This window comes from Setaria viridis, chromosome 1, assembly GCF_005286985.2.
Source record: "Setaria viridis chromosome 1, Setaria_viridis_v4.0, whole genome shotgun sequence".
Lineage (NCBI taxonomy): Eukaryota > Viridiplantae > Streptophyta > Magnoliopsida > Poales > Poaceae > Setaria > Setaria viridis.
In genome coordinates, this window is record NC_048263.2 from 13,673,589 (window position 1) to 13,695,086 (window position 21,498).

At 41.8% G+C, this 21,498-nt stretch overlaps 1 protein-coding gene and 1 pseudogene across 1 annotated transcript; both read left to right on the top strand.

Moving 5' to 3' along the window:
• Nucleotides 1-1,449: 1,449 nt before the first annotated feature.
• Nucleotides 1,450-6,692, top strand: LOC117845643 (nicotianamine aminotransferase 1). The gene is made up of 7 exons (XM_034726738.2): nt 1,450-1,787; nt 2,280-2,619; nt 2,702-2,920; nt 5,168-5,227; nt 5,321-5,476; nt 5,566-5,659; nt 6,251-6,692. Exons 1-7 carry the CDS (start codon nt 1,507-1,509, stop codon nt 6,370-6,372), a joined length of 1,272 nt encoding a protein of 423 aa, XP_034582629.1. The 5' UTR covers nt 1,450-1,506; the 3' UTR covers nt 6,373-6,692.
• A 7,566-nt stretch (nt 6,693-14,258) lies between these two features.
• LOC140221605 (uncharacterized) lies at nt 14,259-17,494 on the top strand (annotated as a pseudogene).
• Nucleotides 17,495-21,498: the final 4,004 nt, after the last annotated feature.

The following is a 21,498-nucleotide window of genomic DNA, read 5'->3' on the forward strand; positions in this document are numbered from 1 at the left end:
TCATAACTTCTTTTGCTATATATATAGTGTTTGAGACAAGAGTCGGGGAATAATTTATGCGGATGCTACATATGTGAGTTCATCATGCCTTTGTAGGTCCGAAGCGTATGACCGACCACGACTTCAGCATAAGTATACAAAATTCTTAATAATAAATTAATTCTAATTGTGTAGACCCATTAATCTACTATGTAATAACCTTTGCCAATTACACGAAGGAAAGACTCTTCAACACGAAAAAAATTAGGATAATTTAAGAACAACTCTCTGGATTTTTTCTAGATGAGGTAGAAAATCCAGCGGGGGAGTTTCATAATAATGGATCAAATCTGCATCACCGTCAGAACTCAGGTTAGAATAGTTGATCTGAAATGTTGAACTTGAAAAGTTGATGCAATGTAATATTATTCATATATTTATATGCATAATATGTATATATATATAATAGTATCTCAAATGTAATATTATAGATAAATACAACTTGATATATATTAGCGTATTAGAACTACTAAAAGAAACAAATAGGAAATACTAGTATAGAATAAAGAAACAGAAAAGAAAATAAGAAAAGAAATAGAAAAAAATAAATTAGAACCAGTTGGGAAGACCAACCGGTACTAATTTGCCGCCACGGCCACGCGCGACGTTGCAGGCAAATTAGTACCGATTGCGGAGCGGTTGGTCTCCCCAACCAGTACTAAAGGAAGGTACTAAAGGATTTCCTTTAGTACCGGTTATTCAACCGTACTAAAGGCTAGCAATACCGGTACTTTCGTACCCTCAGCTCTACTCAAGTTAGCTTCGGCATATAATTCAGTCCAATGATTCTGCCAAAGAAGAAATTAGAAAAACTAGAAAACCTATAGGCTGACGCCAAAGATTCCATCCAAAAACCATATTTGGACTGTGCTTCAACTATATCAACTGTACTTGAACTGTTAGATAACATCACAGTTCCCACCGCTATTCCAAAACCGTACATGAAACCTTAGCTTCATACGGCTCCTCTATGATCAGAAAAAAAAAAGAAAAGATTGTTTCATTTCGGTATTATTCCCTGGCCTAGATAGAATTAGGTAAGAAAAAATTGATTGGAAAGCCCCAAATTAGACCAAAGCAATTATGTCTGCTAGGATAACAAAAAAAGCCAGAGGCAGAGATAGTCAGGAAAATTCCGGTGAAAAAACAGGAAATTCTCGATCAAACCGACAATACGGTTGGAAAAACGTCAACATCGATTTTGACCCCGTTTCCGACTGCCTTCGAACCGATCCCGTGTAAGCAACGAAAAATCGGGATATGCCGCGCGCTTTCATCCCTAAGTCTACACGTGCAATATATTACGAGTGTATCCAACTATTGATACATACATATGTGGCTGTAATAAGCCTTGTGGTTACAAGCACGGCGAAATCCAGGTATAAAGAAAGCCACACTGCCAACAAGCTAGAATGTGGATTTTTCAGAACGAACCTGTGGGACTGTGGGAAAGGTCGAAACGAAACGATGGAGGGGAACGGCGGCGCCGGCGCGACGAGATGGAATATCTCCCGGCCGTCCAAGGTGGTGGACGCCGGGTGCATTAGCATCCTCGCGGTGCTCCGCCGCGTCTACTCCTCGGTAGACGCCTCGGGCCCGCGGCCCGTGCTGACGCTCGGCACCGGTGACCCGACCGCCTGCGCCTCCTTCAGGCCTCCGCCCGAGGCTGAGGACGCCATAGTGGATGCGCTCCGATCCAGGAAGCACAATGGGTACTCTCCGACCGTGGGCATCCTCCCCGCGCGCTGGTGAGTGGCCATGCCTCGCACCCACCTCCACCTCTGACGGAAATTAACATCTTCATGTATTTGTTATTTTGTTAATCGACTAAATAATATAATCAAGCAATTCACTCAACTTAACCACTTCAAATAAAATTTGAGCACCATTGGCCAAAATCGCTTATCCACTGACCACTAGTTTTCTTATATATCCAAGAAAATCAACTACTTTTGTGAAAAGGCCAAAACTAAAGGCGGCTTTCAGATGCAGGGTTTTGAGGGAAGATGCAGAGTTTCTTATGGAACTACTTTGTTGTAGTTGCTATCCACATGCCATCTGCTAATTCACTTAAAGAGTTAAAGTCTTTATCAATCTGCATCTTTTACGCTTTGTTGTCTGTAACATTCAGTTTCTTATACCTCTATGCAACTTGCATGACCTTTTTCTTCCCCTAAAGTTTCTGTTCTTGAACCTGAATTCCTGACCAAATCTCATATACCTTTTCCTTGAACTGGCAGTGCTATTGCGGAGTACCTATCTCAGGATCTTCCTTACCAGCTTTTACCAAATGATATTTACCTCACTGCTGGATGCTGGCAAGCTATTGACGTCATGATGTCCATCCTCGCCAAGCCTGGGTCCAACATCTTGCTTCCCAAACCTGGGTTTCCGTTGTATGAGTCATGGACCATGTTCAGAAATCTAGAGACCCGGCATTTCAACCTTATTCCTGACCGAGGCTGGGAGGCTGACTTAGAGTCCGTGGAGGCTCTTGCTGATGAGAACACGGTTGCAATGGTCATTATAAATCCCGGTAACCCTTGTGGGAGTGTGTACTCACATGATCATTTGGCCAAAGTAAGTATATATATATATATTCTATGGCAAATATTTCCTAGGTTGTGTCGCGATGAGAATTTCTAGTAATGGAAATGAACAGATTGCAGAGACTGCAAGGAAACTTGGAATAATAATCATTGCTGACGAGGTGTATTATCATTTGGCTTTTGGGAATAAGCCTTTTATACCAATGGGTGTCTTTGCGGATATAGTTCCTGTGATCACCTTGGGATCTTTATCTAAAAGATGGCTTGTGCCTGGTTGGCGTCTTGGTTGGATCGCAACGTGCGACCCGAATGGCATCTTAAAGGAAGCCAAGGTAAACATTGATCTGTCTCCGTATGCATTTCCCTGTCAATTAATTCTGTCTATACAACACTTTGACTGTCGGAGATGCGCCATGCGCTCTGGGCAGAGGTGAATGGTAGACCCATTCTAAATAACACGTGAGCCCCTCTGTAGACAGAATAATGTGGATAGTTGATAGCGAATCAGTTTCTTCTGAAAGTTTTCTCGCTGGGAAAATTTCTGCAGACAAATAGTAGATGGATTCAGTGTTTCTTTCTGGTTATATTGATAATGTTTGGAAAATAGAGAAATGCGTATATGTGTTTTGACAGAACTAAGAAGTCAAAGGGGCATCTCCACCCATGGTTGAGTCCTTTTTGTAGATAAAACAAAGAAGCACTAATGTATCATGACACAGATGCTGAAGCAGTGAAGTAATTCTCTTAGTGACGTTTTTGGATTCAAGGACTTCTAAATAATGGAATAGGACCTCCAGTCTCCATTGTAGATATATGAGCATGAGCACTTCGATATTCAGCGGGTTTACCTACTCCCTCCATCATAAATTACAATTCATTTTGCCTTTTCTAGGCACGTAACTTTTGCTATGTATAGAGACATAACGCATATCTAACGCATATCTAGATACATAGCAAAGATTATGAATCTAAAAAAATCAAAACGAATAGTAATTTGGGACGTGGGGAGTACGATAGAAGCAACGTGATGTCTTGTTTTCTTTTTGAAAGTTGTCCTTAGTTTTTTTTAATCAGTACAAACGCAGACACTCACATACATGTACGCACACTCGCCCCTACGAACACACGCACGCAACCATGCTCGTATGAGCACCTCCGAAAGATTGAGCCGGCAAATCCTCGAGATTGACAAAGTCACCACTGGTGCCTTGTTGTCGACGGGCATGTCGCCTACCACTAAAAGGATAGCGCCGGTAAAATCCTAGAATAAATCTAGAAAAATATGAGCACCAGTGCTGAGTCAAGGACTCGAACCCTGATGGTCAGGTTTCACCACAAGGAACCTTACTAGCTGAGCTACACAAAATTCGCTTGTCCTTAGTTTTTTTTATCAGGGAATACAATAGCCACTAGGTGGTGTGATAAATTTGAGGTGATGCAACAAACCAAACTCTTTGATGAGCCTGACTGCTTGACGGTGACTTTCAGAAAACAAATGAGGTTTCTACGATGCCCTTTATCCAAAGTGCCATAAGGAGTAGTGGAAATTGGAAAATAAATATTATTCTGACATGTTAATTTTGTGAAGAAATCATATGTTAATAACAAAACACACTTTTTAATGGATCTAGAAAAATATGAAGCATCGTTGTGGATAGGATTATGTCAACAATCAAAACTCTCAAACCAAGCAAAAACTGTTGAAGTTAATTTTGCCATCTACAACTCTACGTTGTTTGCCAAATAATCAAATAATCACAAATGCTATGTCCTTGTAGTTTATTTGTCCTATTCATTATTGGCAAAATAGCTATTTCGGTCCTCAACTTTGTACCGAGGGTCAGGTTCATTCCTTAACTTCCAGAATGGCCAATCTAGTCCCTTAACTTTTATTTTTGGATCAAACATGTCCTTATGCTGATATAGGGCTCCATATAAGCATAAAACTAATGCGAAAATTTATTTTTGCCATTGGCTCCTCCTCCTCCTCCTCAATTTCCACTGAACATTGACAATATTATCCAAAATATATAAGTATGAACATAAATATGTTTACTGAGAGAGTATGAATACATACGTGGAGCATGTATACCGTACGACGAGTATATAAGCACATGTCAAGTTTAGAGTATGTGTACATACATTAAGTTGTGTATATCATGAAAGAATATGTGTACATATATATTTTGCATATTAAAATTTAATTCCTATAGCACATGCATGATTTTAAAGAGTACGAGTACATATATTTTTTAGAAATTATATTTTATGTTATTTATAAAAAAATATATTGTTGTGTGTATGTATCAAGGGAGTATGAGCATATACATGGCCCGATCTAAAAGTTGAGGGATGAACTTGACCCTTGGTGTAAAGTTCAGGGACCAAAATGCCTATTTTGCCTTTGTTATTCTAACATTAATTCAACTGTTGGAACCTGGAAGATGGAATTGCCAATGATGTGTAGGCTGGATATTTTTTGATCCGTATTTGCCAAATCATATTAATCAAACTCCTGTTTTTGAGCCTCCTATTTTATTGACTGGTTTTAAATTATGTACCATTGAATTCTCTTACAGGTTAACATATCGATTGAAAGCTATATTAATATCACAAATGATCCTGCAACATTTGTTCAGGTATATCTATATATAATATATCGAACAATATTTATTAGAACAGCAGTTTATATTTCAGAAGATGTCAAACTTTCTACTACTTATGTCATACAGGGTGCAGTCCCTCAAATAATAGCCAGCACCAAGCAAGATTACTTCAACAAAATACTTGATCTTTTGCGGAACTCGGCTGATTTATGCTATGGTAAAATAAAGGAGATTAGGGGCATTACATGCCCTCACAAGCCAGAGGGGTCGATGTTTGTCATGGTAGAGATTCAGTAACAAATATGCTTTAGATAAAAATTCTCAGTGTATCATAATTTCAATCATAACACAATATGGACTTTGTTGTACAGGTACAGTTGGACCTTTCTTGCTTGGATGGCATCCTGGACGATTTGGACTTTTGCTGCAGGTTGGCAAAAGAGGAGTCTGTAATAGTGTTACCAGGTACATTTAACATCCCGACAAGACTCCTCTGTGGTAGATGTAATTGCAGTTGAGTCACCGACATGTGGGCCCGGATCCACATGTGCACAGAATAGTATTGCAGTTTTTCGCAGTCTTCAAAACAAACGTTATCTACTTTAGTATAGGGCATCCATGCTTAAAACAAACGTTACAACTCAAAATATCAAATTATATCCATGATATATTTTTTCTCTTATATGTTGATATTCCTTTTATAGCGTTGTTACTTGTCGTCATGAGTGAAATTATCCTATAGACAGTAAAATATAAGTAGGTATAATATGCAGCGCAATAAATTATTGAAGAACTCAGTAAGGTAATTTCACCAGTCACCAGTACACGGAAGGTTGTGAGTAGGTATAATATAAGTTAAATATCCACATTTTCGATATTCATTTTCTAGTTGGCTGAGAACATGTAGAGGCTGGGATACTTGATTTATTCCATTATCTGGAAATTTATGCTGGGAATAACTATAATTTGGAAAAAGTAGTACGTACCGATTTATATAACTGTTCTGGTATCCTGTTACCAAAAAGCCAATGTTGAGGTTCATGACTATTGTTTCAGGAAGTGCATTAGGAATGAAAGACTGGCTTCGTATCACTTTTGCTTCGGATGTACCAACTCTTGAGAATGCCCTTGAAAGGATCAAGTCCTTCTGCCAGAGGCATGCTAAACTGGAAGCATAAGCACAGTGATGGTTGAGCTATTACTCCGTACATTGTTGTGCTGAATAACTTTTATCAGGGCTATTGCACCATTATGGTTAATGAGCAACTACACTCTGCATGACTAGAAGGTTGTCAATAAATAATTATCTTGTTGCAAATAAATGATGAAAATTATTTGCTTTGCCATACATTCACATTTGTGTACTATTATTCCTACTTGGCTCATATTATAGTGGAATATCAAATATGTGCAGAAAATATTGTAGTTTGCCAACTTATTTGCTTGGTTACAGTTGATTTGAATACAAAAGATGTTGGGAAAGGAGCATCTTTGTTGAGCCTCTGCCTTGATTTGTTCTTAGATTTGCCTGGCTATATTGAAGATTACCTATTTGGGTGTCATGCCCCCATTTTATAAATAAAATTGAAAGCACATCACATGTATACCAGGATTTGTTTATTCATACATGTGACAGTTACAAAAGTGAATCATAGCAATGTTATTACATAACAATAAAATTTATTACTGCAAAATGACCCAAGGTCTGAAACAAAAATACACAGATATATCGAAGGCTTCAGTAGAACGGGACTCCATCTCCACAAGTAGCCGACCGGAAGTACACCAGCCTAGAATGGAGCATCTCTCTATCAAAGCCACCGTCTTTATGGGCCATATCATCTCTAAGGTGATAGCAGGGGGGACAAATGAGGGGTGAGTATAACAAATTATACTCCACAAGTGTGAGGAAAAATTATGATACAAGGCTAAATAGGAGGATTTTCTATGTCGACACGCGCTTAAGCAACACATCCTAAGTTTTATCCTAAGTCCTTAGCACCTATTTACAGGACGTAAAACCACCAGCTCAACCAGAACCAAGCAATCAAAAATCCATCCGAGACCTCAGAAATCCATCCGAGCAAACCACCACCAAACCAACCATCCATCTTGAGCACCACTAATCACAAAGAAGTCCAGACTGCTCTTGATCATGGGCACAACTGATATATCAGTGTTACACTCTGAAGAGGTTGCACAGCGTTATCCACGAGTCGCGATTCTCATTACGCTTCACAGTACCAAGGTGATCAGTCAAGGTCACACTACAAGGCATTTACAAAGCTAGTGCTCGTGTCCCTTCAGCATGCACTAAGGTTTCACCGCTAATAGGGAGTCTATTTTCCTCCAATGCAGAAGCCCCATCTTGTGGCACTCAAACTACCATGCTTTAGGAATAGGCAGATAATTAAATGGCCAGGTCCAGAGCCATATAGACCTCGTGACTGCACGGTTAAGCCGGGTAAAACTAAATCAAAACCATCGAATCATCATACCACTCTTTTCGTCCTGCTCACATTCCCCACACCAACATGATCATGAGGTTTCCAACCTCCTCAACTTTAATCACCCGAACATAAGTTCAATTACTTTTAATTAATCCAAACCAACTCTAACAACAAGATTAAGCAAATTCTACTAACCAATCCAGGCTTCAAGGAAGATGTTGGAAATTTAAGTAAACCTTGAATTTCAAAATTTCAAGAACTCTCGTTGGCCACCTTAAATGTGTTACTTGTCTATTTTTAGTCTTCCATTTGGTGCTATGTTTGGCTGGATAATTATTAGATGGACATTGCCTTAAAGAAAAAACAAATTATTTTAGGGCAATTCTAAACCTAGAAACTAACGAATGAAGTTCATCACACGGGTGTCATAAATCATGGTCTATGATGCAAAAAAACGTGTTTGTGATGCATTTCGGTTCATCACTAATAAGCAAATCCAGTGTAGTGCCTTCTTTCTCTTGTTCTTCTTCTTTTTCCTTTTTCTCCTCATCTTCCTCCTTTGATTCTAATGGAGGTCTTGGGTAGTAGGGAGGCAACCTTGTAGATCTGCCCCTACTTGAAGGGGCTAGCTAGCAATGGTGGTGGTAGCCGGAGCATTGCGTATTTCATTGGAGGGTAAAATGGATATTTCCTACCCTATCTCTCTCTACAAATATGAGAAATTCTTATTTAAATGGTTGCGGTGTGAATGAGCATTTCATAATGGTACCAAGCATATTTGAGCATTTCCGGTGTGTAATGGCATATTCACTGTTACTGCGGTGTCTTGTAGCAAATTTTGCCAAAAAGTTATATCTAAAAATCTATACTTAAAAGTCGTATTGTGAACTTTGTGCATATAAGTTGTTTGAGAAGTCTTTCTGCTATAGCATTGACGCGGCGCCTTGCTCTGTGCGGCCTTGCCACGTCCCCGTCTGATGGGGAGAGCTAGCTGCTCCACCCTAGCCCCTGCAAAGATGGTTTTCCTCTACCCTTGCAAAGATGGTGGAGCGACGGTCGTCGTCCCTGCCTTGGCTCCGCACTACTGCGCATTGCACGGACCTGGCGCCATGTCTTTCATGCGAGAGAGAATAGTAAGAGCAGCAAACGGGAGGAAGTTATGAGGCCCCACGATCTATGTATGGGTGCAGGTACACGCTTCGTGGCTTCCTTTGTCAATCACTGAAAATACTTGCCTAGAGGGTGGGAGAGGGTGGGCGGGTAGTGAAAATTTCATGTGGAAATTGCTTGTTATACTTAACGGTGGGTATGATGGGCGGGCAATAAATTCCACGGTGAAAAAAGTTGGGAGAATAGTGTGGAATCACTTTAGAAAGAGTAAAATGCATGGGAGGCCCTTTAACTTGTAGGGCTGTGTCAAATAGGTCCACCAACTCTGAAAATGCATTTTTGGTCCCTAATCTTGTTTAGCCATGCGCTATAGGTCCAAAACACCACGGGATGGCCTTTTTGCCAATGTGGCATCGCTAACATGGAATCCACACAGCTGCAGCACACGTGAGGGGGTGGGCTAGTGTGGAAATATGCACGTTAGCCCCTGGCTTTCCATTTTCTTCACATAACTCAACCAATCCCCTCATTGAGTTCTTCGACTACTAGGGTGGAGGGGAGATGAAGGACAGCAGCGATGATTGGTGCGAGTCGGCGGGGAAGTAGGGAGGAAGAAGGGTCAAGGAGCATCCGCGGAGCCAGGGAACCACGGTGAACGTCGCCCGCGGTGAGAAATTTGTGATGGTGCAGCCAGGGAACAGCTGCAGCACACGTGAGGGGGTGGGCCAGTGTGGAAATATGCACGTTAGCCCCTGGCTTTCCATTTTCTTCACATAACTCAACCAATCCCCTCATTGAGCTCTTCAACTACTAGGGTGGAGGGGAGATGAAGGACAGCAGCGATGATTGGTGCGAGTCGGCGGGGAAGTAGGGAGGAAGAAGGGTCAAGGAGCATCCGCAGAGCCAGGGAACCACGGTGAACGTCGCCCGCGGTGAGAAATTTGTGATGGTGCCCTCCTTGCTTGCAAAGGAGAACCGCCGCCCATGTATGGTGAGTCGATCGGAGCCCTCTCAATCAGTGAAACTGGTTCATGTGTGGTTTGGTTGTGTGAATTTTGTTGTTAGGTAGAAGAAATCTTCGATTTTGGTTGAGCTAGAGTTTTGATTTTGCACTGGACAAGTACTATTTCTTAGAAATTGTGTGGCGGAACCGCCCAACTTAAGCTGGTTTAAGTGCGCCTAATCGCCGTTAGAACGGCAATTATCCGAAACGCACCTAAAACAGCGTAAGTCCGGTAGTCCGTCGAGTGTCCCTAGGACTCCTCGAAGGATCCACGGCGTGTCTCATAACCATACATCAGGATAAAATCCGCGATGGGATAATATCAACAAACATTACATTTTTACATACATAATTAAGAGGTACGAGTTATTACAAGACATAAGTTGAGGCAAACTTAGTAATGCAGTGTTAGACAAGCTCTAAGATTAAACATAAATAGTTCAGGAGAAGATGCGTCGATAAACTGTTTTCTAGGGTATTGTGAGACTCAGGTCAATACCCTAGGGCTTCGGGGTCTCCTCGGTAGCTTCCTGTGGAGCTTCTGAAAGATAACCACAAGGGGAAAACCCTGAGTACGGGGTACTCAGCAAGTCTTACCCGACTAACCAATATAATAGTTTTTCTTTGGAATGCATGTCAGCCTTTGGGTGTGCTTGGTTGACACAATTTTGCCGAAAAAGCTTACTACGAGTGAGCCTTAGTTTTATCTTTTATTTTAGTTAAGTCATTACCTAACCCTTCTAGATGATAACAGAAGTAAAACAATCATAGCTGTTAAATCATACAGTACTTGGCAACAGGAGATTTTATATCGCATGAGTTTATACTACGATGCTCAACAGTGATCAAGTGCATTCATAATCGAGAATTGCGGCGATCCGGATCTAATTACATCCTGCAGGAGAGTACCCCGATCACCAGCATTATACGACTGTACAGGTCGTACTAACAACCTCTCGATTAGCAAAGTCAATGATTAGGAATACCACTACCCGGACCCAGGGATGCACCCCCACATGGGACCCCACGTCTGGCCTGATCTCCATGTGAGTTTCAGGCTACACCCCTGCCAATCTCCAGCACGTCAAATGCGGGTACAAAGCATTCCTGGTCATAGAATTTACTAACCTACTGGGCTTTACTGGTCCCATACCTAGTAAGTGATCAGATGTTTATCACTTGATCAACGGTTAAGACACGAATCGGGCCTTAACCAGATTAATCTAGCAGACAGAACTACATCTCTAGCTTCTGTCCGTTTTCATATTCCAGACTATCCTTCATAAGCAACATGTATGACTTAAGAGTTTTCCTTAAGGTTGGTAAACCAATCATGTAAGCAAGTAAGCAATTCTAGACTTGGGTAGTTTCTAGGATTTGAACAAGTGGCAAAGATGTCCTTAAATCAAGGCATGATCATACACAAGAATAGGTTTCAATCAATTCCTAGACTTAGTGCATACAATAAGCAAATAACCTATGACTAGCCACATAAAATAACGACTCCAAAATAGATAGGTGTAAATGCACCGGGGCTTGCCTTGATCGTTAAAAAGATTAGTAGAAGCCGACGGATTTGCTTCACAGGGAACAAATTCAAACACTTCGTTGGACTCCAAGGGTCCTTCTGAAAATTCCCAGTAATCTTCTTCCGGTGCTTCTGGATCTACGGCAGATATACATGCAGGGGTTAGAATGCAAACTTTTTGAATAACAGACTATACAACTTTCCTTCATGATAAAGTTGCAAGTCAACAAGGACTATACGACTTATCATGATAAAGTTGTAAGCCAAACACATCAAAAATCTAAAAAGATTAACCTATATTTTTATTTTTCTTAATTAACCCTTCCTATAGCTTTTCTTTTAATTTTAGAAAAAGCGGTAAATATTTTCTAACTTGAAAATCTAATTTCCTATGGGTTAAGAATTATTTGTGATTGATAAAGTATTATTCATATTTTTATACATTTTATAAATAATAAGTATTTATTTAATTACCTTAAAAGGAAGGCATTAAATAAATACCCGAATTTTTATTATTTTCCTAGGGTGTAAAAATTTTAATGCATAAAGGAAAATAAAACAAGCCTAAGAAAATTGGTTTCACTAATTTTGGACACTCCTACAAATTTCTGTGATTAAAATGGTGTAAAACGAATTTAAACGGATTAAATTACTAAAGGAAATCTAATTTTTCCCGAAAATCGCCCGAAAAACTTTTCTTACTCACCCACGCTCTACCCTCTCTCACGCACGCTGGGCCCCACGGCGCGGACCCCACCTTCCTATTCATCTATACCCGCCGGCCCTATTCCTCCTTCCGACGGGCCTCGCGAGCCGTTTTTCTTTTATTTCTCCTTTGGCAGCCCAGCACCGGCCCACGGCCTCTTTTCCTTTTTCTTCCTTTACTTCGTGACGCCGGCCTGCGCTGCTCGCGCGCGTGACTCCCTGGGCCTCCGCGACGTCAGCCCAAGAACCGCGCCGGCCTCTTTTCTTTTTCCCAGCCGAACCGCGCGAGCGTGTTACTGGGCCTCTGCTGCGCCGGCCCATCAGCTGGCCGCACCGCTTCGGCCTGCTCCTTCTCCCTCTCTTCTCTCTGACGCGCGGGCCCGAGCGCCCAGCGCTTTCTTCTACCTCCCGCCAAAACGCGTCCGCGACAGGGGGCGGCGCGGCTCGCCGGCCGGCGCCCTCCCGGCGGCGGGACTAGGTCGCGACACCAACCCTAGACCTACACGACCTCGTGCGCGGCAACAGCTCCCCGGGAGATGGCCGGAGCCATCCCCTCCACGGCGACAGGCGGCGACTCCCTCGGCCGGCCGTGGCTCCTTGCGACAACAGCTTAACCGACTCAAACGACTGCTTCTACTCCATCCTCGGACCCTAAAGACTCGACTACGACTACTCAAGAAGGAAGAAAGGCAGCGCAAGGTGGTTCTCACCGTGAGCGGGCGGCGCGACGGCGGCGGACAGAAGCAGCGGCGAACACGGTTACTCTGGTATGGATGTGGGACAACAACTAGTCTGGGGTGTAGCTGGGGTGTTTGTGGGGGAGTGGGCGAGAGGAATCGACGGGAGATAAGTTGTGGCGGCGGAATTTTGCTTGGCGGTGAAGCTTGACAGAGGGGAGCGGGCGGCGGTAAAAAGGGGAGGCAGTGAAACGGTGGCGCGGGAACAGTAAACATTCAAGCGTTTAACCCCGCGCATGGACGACACCGTGGCCTACCCGTAGGCTTGCGTGGTGAGGAGGTGGCCTAGCTAGTTGCCCTGGCGGTCGACCGACGACGGCGGCGGCGACACGTCTGGAGCTCCGTCACCGCCCGTGATCTTCAGAGCCGCGTCGTGGTTGATCTTTGATCCAACGGCACACCGATGCTTAAAGAAAGTTACAGATAAACTCAAATTCTCCATCTTTTGTTTTGGCTCCATCTCGAGATAATCATCAAACCAGTGGAAATTTGGAGATGTTGCTCGAGTTGGTTCTGAAATCGACTGAATCAGAGATTCAGTTCGTCAGTTATCGACAGTGTCATGAAGCTCACTTGATGACTTGATTTCGTGGTCTAATTCTTCTGCCCTCAGTCCAACTTCTCCTCAAACATGTTCTATATTGTCCCAATGTTCCATTTTGCTCATGAACAAGTATCTCTTTTGATCTAAATAGCTCTGAATTCGAGCTCCAAGTCGTTGCCTTGCTGCTGTTCAGACTTAGGCAAAAATTCAGAGTTTTCAGACAACCGTGACATTGTGCTGACTTTGGGCTTGAGTTTGACTTCCTTCCCTTCACTGTTCCTGGCCAACAACACATGAATGTTGTAGTCCAAAGTTCATATTTCAATGTAGTGTAGTTGTCCTGGTGCACTTAGTTGCAAAATTCTCCAGAATTAAATTTTGAAAACAGACTCTGCTGCTGTTTAATGGACTTGCTATTTTCGGACGGTGAACAGTAGACATCATTCTTCTTTTCCCTTTTTCTGATTCTTTGAAATAATTAGCACTGATTTGGTTCCAACTTTTTGGTCCCTTAATTCTAAAGGCTCTTACACTTGTATCCCCTATGTTTGTCACATTTTTCTGAATTTCAAAATTGAAATTCAAATTTCGGTCAAAATTCGGCCGAATTTGGAATTTTTGTCAATTTCCTTCCTTTTTCTTTTGGATTTCTTTCTAAATTCTCATAGTTATTGTAATAACTCAGATGGCACTTCTTACAAATTGTTTCTGTGTTGATAATGCAGGTGCTGACAGTGATATGTTCACAATTGAGTTGCATCACGGGGTTTCTTTGTTAGTCATGGGTCGAATTGGGCTTATGTTGATGATAAAGTCTCCTACTTTGATCATTGTGAGGTAGATAGTTGGTCTACTCTATGGATAGATGATTTTCTTGAGTAGCTAAATTACCTCAAGAGTACAGCTTTGAAGGTGTATTGGTTGCTACCAGGGAAGGACCTTTTAGATGGGCTTAGAATTGTCTGTTCAGATGCTGACACACTGGTGATGATGTCTGTGGTTGACAAGGTGAAGCAATATGTGCTATATGTAGACCATGATGACAATATTGTAGAATTAAGTTGGGATGATACTATAGCAAACCTAGTGGCTTCTTTACCAAAAGTATTAAGCCCCAGGAAGGTTAAAATTATTGAGAAGAACCATGAAGAGAAGCTACCTGTGTTTTATTCCAACTTGAAGATTGTGGTATATGATGAAGCAACAGGATAAGGTCAAGCTAACTATGATAGTGGCACTGAAGGAAATGACAGTGAGGATGACCAAGAATTTCTTAATAGTGACTATGATATAGAAGATGATGATAATCTTTTTGTTGACAATGTTGATGAGGATGTGGTGGATGAAGGAATTGGCAGAGGGAAGAAAATAGGGATATGAAAGAAGGCTTTAAGCAAGAAGGGTAAAGGGTCAGTTCTTGTGGACCAAGATGGTGAGGAATTGTCAATAGATTAAGATGACTTGCAGGCACTAGACTCAGATAGTGAAGGTCAGATCAAATGGGGTTCAAGGCATTTAGATCAGGGGATTTGCACAATCATTCAAGGTGGGTATGTTATTTGAGTCAGTTCAGCTGCTGAGGAAGGCAATCACAAAATACAGATTGAAGGAGAGGGTGGAAATCAAGTTGTCAAGAAATGAGAAGAAAAGGCTAAGGGCACATTGTGCAAATGGATGTCCTTGGGGCCTTTATGCTTCACATGATGGCAGGGCTAAAGGGTTGGTGGTGAATACATATTGTGGTAAGCATAACTATCAAAAGCACCGGGTGTTGAAGAGGTGTACATCAAAATGGCTTGCTGATAAGTATCTGGAATCCTTTAGAGCAGACTAAATGATGTCTCTCAGTAACTTTGCTAGAATTGTTCAAAAGGAGTGGAACATGACACCATCAAGATCCAAACTTGCAAGAGCTAGAAGACTTGCCATGAAAGAAGTACTAGGTGACGAGGTAGACCAATACAAATTGCTTTGGGACTATGGCCATGAGTTGAGGAGAAGCAACCATGGCAGTACTTTCTTTCTCAATCTGAATGGTAATAGGTTCAGCACTATGTACATGTCACTTGATGCTTGCAAAAGAGGTTTCTTGAGTGCTTGTAGGCCTATTATTTGTTTGGATGGATGGCATATTAAGACAAAATTTGGAGGACAGATTCTGACTGCAGTTGGTATAGATCCAAATGATTGTATCTACCCAATAGCAATAGGCATTGTTGAGGTGGAGTCACTAGCCTCATGAAATGCTTTCTCCAGGCCTTGAAAGACAACCTTGGCATTGATAACACTTATCCATGGACAATTATGACATATAAACAGAAGGTAAGATCATTTTACTGTCATGTGATGATTTTTCTGCAAACTGAATCATGTGATACTTTTTCTGATGCTTTTTGTGTTGCTGTTGTACTGCAGGGGCTAATTCCAGCTATCCAACAACTTTTCCCTGATTCAGAACATAGATTCTATGCTAGGTATCTCTACTCCAACTTCCAGATGCACTTCAAAGGGGAGAACTTGAAAAATCAACTTTGGGCATGTGCTAGGTCTAGTAATATAGTTCAATGGAACCAGGATATGGATATGATGAGAGAACTGAATCCTGATGCTCATAAGTGGTTAGAGGAGATGCCACCACAAACATGGGTTAGAACTTTCTTTAGTACTTATCCCAAGTGTGATATGCTATTGAACAACACATGTGAGGTCTTCAATAATCTAGACGCTAGAGAAGTGCATGTGCTTAGCATGTTACAATAGATCAAGACTCAACTGATTACAAGGCATTACAACAAGGAGAAAGAGGTGGGAGATGTATGGCAAGGTCCAATCTGTTCAAAGATTAGAAAGAAGTTGCAAAAGAACATAGAGCTAGCTAACATATGTTATGCTCTACCTGCTAGCAAGGGGGTTTTTGAGGTGCGGGGCAAAACCAACAAATACATTGTGGACATTAGCTTGAAAAACTGTGACTGCAGAAGGTGGGATCTCACTGGAATCCCTTGCTCTCATGCTATCTCATGCTTGAGGCATGAAAGAATCCCTCAAGAGTTAGTTCTCCCTTATTGCTACTCCACAATAAGTTTCCTGCTTGCTTATGGTAACAGCATTTAGCCATGCAAAGATAAGAGTTCGTGGGAGAAGATTCTTGCATAAGAAGTGTTTCCACATGTTTATGAGAAGAAGGTTGGTAGGCCACCCAAATCAAGGAGGAGGCAGCCATATGAAATTGAAGGCCCAAATGGTCTAAAATTGACAAAGCATGGGGTCATCATCAACTGTAGGTATTGTGGATCATCAAGTCACAACAGAGCTGGATGCCCATTGAGAAAGCAGGGTCAAGCTCCAACACAAGTGCCTACACAAGTGCCTGTAGAAGAATATCAAGCTTCGGCACAATCAGAATCGACACATCAAGTTGGAGAAACAATGGATGATGACCCATTCACTTCTCAGGTATGTAGACTACATCCTTTACAATCTAAATTATTATCTGAACTAGACATTGATGCATTTGTTGCCTGTAGGTGACCATGTTTTATGATAAAGATAGTGTGCCACTAATGTCACAGCTAAATTCTACAATGCTTTCTAAAATGGTGGTTGAGGTACTAAAGTTTGCTAGCTGTCTTCTTGCCATCTAACTCAATATGCCAATCTCTTCCTGCCATCTAACTGCAAAATTATCTTTGCTAGTCATCACAAAGTAGAACAATTGAGAAGCAACATTTGCTAGATTCAACTTTTATTATTTACAATCTCTTAGCAGCGAGACTAGTTCCACCTACAGCAGCAACAAAGGTCGGAAGATCCAAAGCAACTAAGCGTGAGGAAGCTCCTGTAGCAGCTCCAAAGAAAGAAAAAGCTCCAAAGAGGCTAAACCAACAAAGAATGGTGCCCCAGGGCACACTTGATGGTTGCCTGGTGATTTGGTACAGCAGCAACACTAAACAATATGGGACTTGTCTATGGTGCTTTTGTGTAGCACAAACACTTATTACTCTTTTGATGTCTTCGACCTGGTTTAGGGAAGATAAATGTATAGTTCAAGGAAGATTAGCTATAGTTCAAAACTTATCTATTACTCTTTTGGTTTGATAGAATTATATGTACTCATCCCATGCAAACATGCCATGACTAGATGGTTTATGCAATGCAGTAGACAGTTACTACTTTGATGATAACATGTGCTTTCATTCCAGAATATGTGCTTCATTACATAGATGATACACATTGTTTCACTTGATGAGATGAGCACAAATATCCAGCACCATCAGGATTACCATACAGACACAAAGAAAGCATATTGCCTTCAATATACTAATACCTTCTTTACAGATAGCTAATAGTTCTTCTTTCCTCGAAGATACAACACCACTGAAACCAACTTCTTCCTTCATCTTCGATTAAATCCCCTGCAGACTTGATTCAACTACCATCACCACCCCAGCTCCGTTGTATTCACCTACAGATGCACCACATACACTTATGTTGCTAAGAATCTGGATGTACTCATTTTTTCAGTACCAAAATGGATAGTCATTGCCGTCGCGCTACAAAAGATGCAGAATGCAGCATGGATTTGATAGATCTATCGAATCCATGCTTCCCCGCCTCGAAGCAAGACTCTATCCAGATCTCAAAGAATAATGAGCTAGGTGACCGGCGGGGAAAGAAAGGGGGCGGGTCGGCCGGTCGGGGCCTTGGCGATACGTTCTTCTTTCGAAGAATTTTGCCAATAGAGTGAGGGCGTCCTTCTAGGGTCAGGCATTTACTTGAAAATGACAACCACCTGTTCCATCAGCAAGGGCCTTGCACGAAAGCAAACCATCCGATTAAGTAGCAGTTGCTTCACTGATGGGCCTAATGAGGTATATTATCTTGTATAATAGTGTGCACGAACTCTACTTGTCTACAGATTAAGAGCCATAACAACTATATTGGGCCTAGTAATCCAGTATTTCATCAACCATATATGTTAATTCTCATGTGGGTAGCGCCTCCTTCCCATGGAACTCGAATTGGCTGAAGCAATGGAACAACTTCAAAACAAGAAAAACAAACTCGATTTGGATTGGATCCTCACCTTGTGTAGCAGACAATAGTAGAAGATTTGACCTAGGCTCCATGATGGCTGAGATGTGCACCTCACCACCCTCCTTAATCTGCATTTAGTGCACATAATGAGCGGGAGCCCATCAGCATTGAGTGGATCTGAGGGTGACGGGTTCGATCCTCAAACCATGGCGCGGATCTAAGCCGAGGCGGCAGGAGGAAGAAGAGAGCCGTAGGGGAATGACAGAGAGAGAAAGAAAGAGATTAGAGAGAACAAGGAGAAGATGCAGATTTGTGATGCTCTCAGGGGACAAATCGCAAAGTTATATCTCCAGTTTGGGCACTACAGCTGCATCGATTCCACATCAGCGACGCCACATCGGCAAAAAGGCCATCCCGTGGCATTTTGGACCTACAGCACATGGCTAAACAAGATTAGGGATCCAAAATGCATCTTCAGAGTTGTTGGGCCTATTTAACGCAACGCTACAAGTTAAAGGGCCTCCCATGCATTTTACTCTTTTAGAAATTCTGTTTTTGGGCTAGGACATTGAAACTTTTGTCATCCCAAGTTGGCAAGTGGATCCAATGTGAATGGAGGGATTTATCCGAGTCAATTGTTTTCCATCTTTACGGGGAAAGAGTATCGACTTGGAAAGGGTGTTTTTTTATCAAGACATTCTAACTTTTGCCACCCCGAGCTAGCAAGTGGGTCCAATGTGAAGGATAGAGTAATTAATCTAGGTAAAAAGTGTTTCCGCTTGTTTCCATTATAATATGGAATTATTATAAGGGATTGTTTTATTTTTATGAGAAAAGGAATTTTAGCTATGCACTTAGACAACATGTTCAGAGCACCATGAGAACACCTTAAATTTTAGGATGGAGATATTGCCTACCAACAAAAATAAATTGTCTCCATAGCCAAATCATATATTTCTATCAAAAAAGCAATGAAACTTTAGGTGCAGCTCGGGAGAGATTGTATGGTTTTACATGGATAAGATCTTAAAATCTGACTGCCCACGTAGAGGTGTCCAAAGAATTGAGTGTATGTACGTGTAAATGAGTATTATATTTATATTATTTTCAACGAAATATGAGTGAACAGTTTTGGCCAAAGGTAGTGGCGGCATGGCCCATGATGCTAGAAGTTTTCTTTGGTAAGCATTAAATTTTAGTTTGCACTATATGCTAATGCTAGTAATTAGGCTCCCGTTTGGAACACAGTTTTTTCATAGCAATTTCAAAGGAAGATCGATCCTATAGTTTGCTTAAGTCATGTGGCGTTTGGAATGAAGGAACACTTTTGCCTGTTCTAGAGGAAAGGAATCGTTTCCTTCACAAAACAGGGGAAATAAAACATCCACTCCGATCTAAAGTTTTTGCAGATGCTTGAGGAAAAGGCATGCTCGCATGTGAGTGGTGAGACCGCGCAATAGAGGGGAAGAGCACAGACGGTTGAATCAACCAGCAGGTGTCAGAGAAGCCTCAACACCATCATCCGCTGAGTACTTGCATCTTCCCTTTCAGCCCCGACCAAGCCCCGAGGTGCTAAGCCTATAGCTTGCCCTCGTGGCCTCATCATCTTCCGCATGCTCCTAAGGCCTTGTTCGGTTAATCCCCTGATATGGAAGGAGTTGATCCTGATTTTTCGATGAGAGGATGTGGTAACTTTGATTTGAGGAAGGATTCGATGTTGGTTGTCCGACTACAACATCCAGAAGGGTTGTTGCGCCTTAGCAATAGGTGCACCCACTCCGATTTGTTGTTGTTCTTACCGTGCCAAGAACAACCTTGAACCTGCAAGAAATCGAGAACAAGCAAGAATAAGATAAATAAGGCACAACTCACAGATCTGAATCAGAACACGAATTTGGGGTTCTGAATCAAGTAAATTGGATGGTCTAGCCGACACACGCGTTTGCAAGGAAGTAGCTGAAGCTAAACTTGCATTTGAACAAAACCCACCCTCAAATGGTGGCTGCTACAGGTCTTTTATAGTGGGAAATAGCCAGGAGGGATGGGAGGGTGGAAACCCTAATTTAGAATGGGCCCCTAGTGGGCTTAACTTGATAAGAGGTCCTCAGCCCGTGACTGGAGGTCCGAAAGTCCTTTTGTTGATTCTGCTTGTCTCCGGTGGCGTTTGGCCATAAGGTTGGAACCATCTGAAAATAGACATCGAGATCTTTCCAATGAGTACTCATGGGCCTTCAACAACATCCGGAGTCAAGAGTTATGATCAAATTATTCTGGTGCTGCCACGATGTCCAAACGTGCACTCTAAACGTTTGGTATGATCTTTTTGTTGTTTACACCAGCATCCACTTGATGGTTATCTTGATGACCTTGCACCTAGCTGGTGCCTTCCATCTTCCTAAGCATAAGAAAATCATCATAAGGATTTAGTAGTACCCCATCTGGAGAAGAAATTGTTTGGACAGTGAGGAACGACTTTACCTGATAATTAAGTTCTCATGATTTAGCTCGAGTCATTAGTCCTTGCTGTGCAATAGGCGTGGTTGTATCCAAGGAAGAGATATCCTCATCATCCTCCCCTTGTTGCATTTGAGTCATCCTCGACTCAAATTCATTCTCTTCTCCCAAGTACAGCTTCAAATCTGCAATGTTAAAGGTGGGGCTAACCCCGAAATCTATAGGTAGCTCAAGTTTGTATGCATTATCATTAACTGTTCTAACACTTTGAAAGGACCATCTGCTCTAGGCAGCAACTTAGACTTCCTCAAATTAGGGAACCTATCTTTTCTCAAATGTAACCAACTAGATCACCAGGTTCAAAAGTGACTTGTTTCTTTCCTTTATTTCCAGCAAGTTTATACTTTGCATTCATGCACTCTATATTCTCCTTAGTGGTCTCATGCAGTTTTAAAATTAGTTCAGCATGTTTATTTGCATCAACATTGACCCTCTTCGAGGTTGGAAGAGGTAAAATATCAATAGGAGCACGAGGCACAAACCCATAAACAATCTCAAAAGGGCATTTCTTAGTAGTAGAATGTTGTGAACAATTATAAGCAAACTCAACATGAGGTAAGCACTCTTCCCACAATTTTATGTTCTTCAAAACAGCCCTAAGCATGGTAGATAAAATTCTATTTACAACCTCGGTTTGCCCATCCGTTTGGGGATGACAAGTAGTGGAAAATAAAAG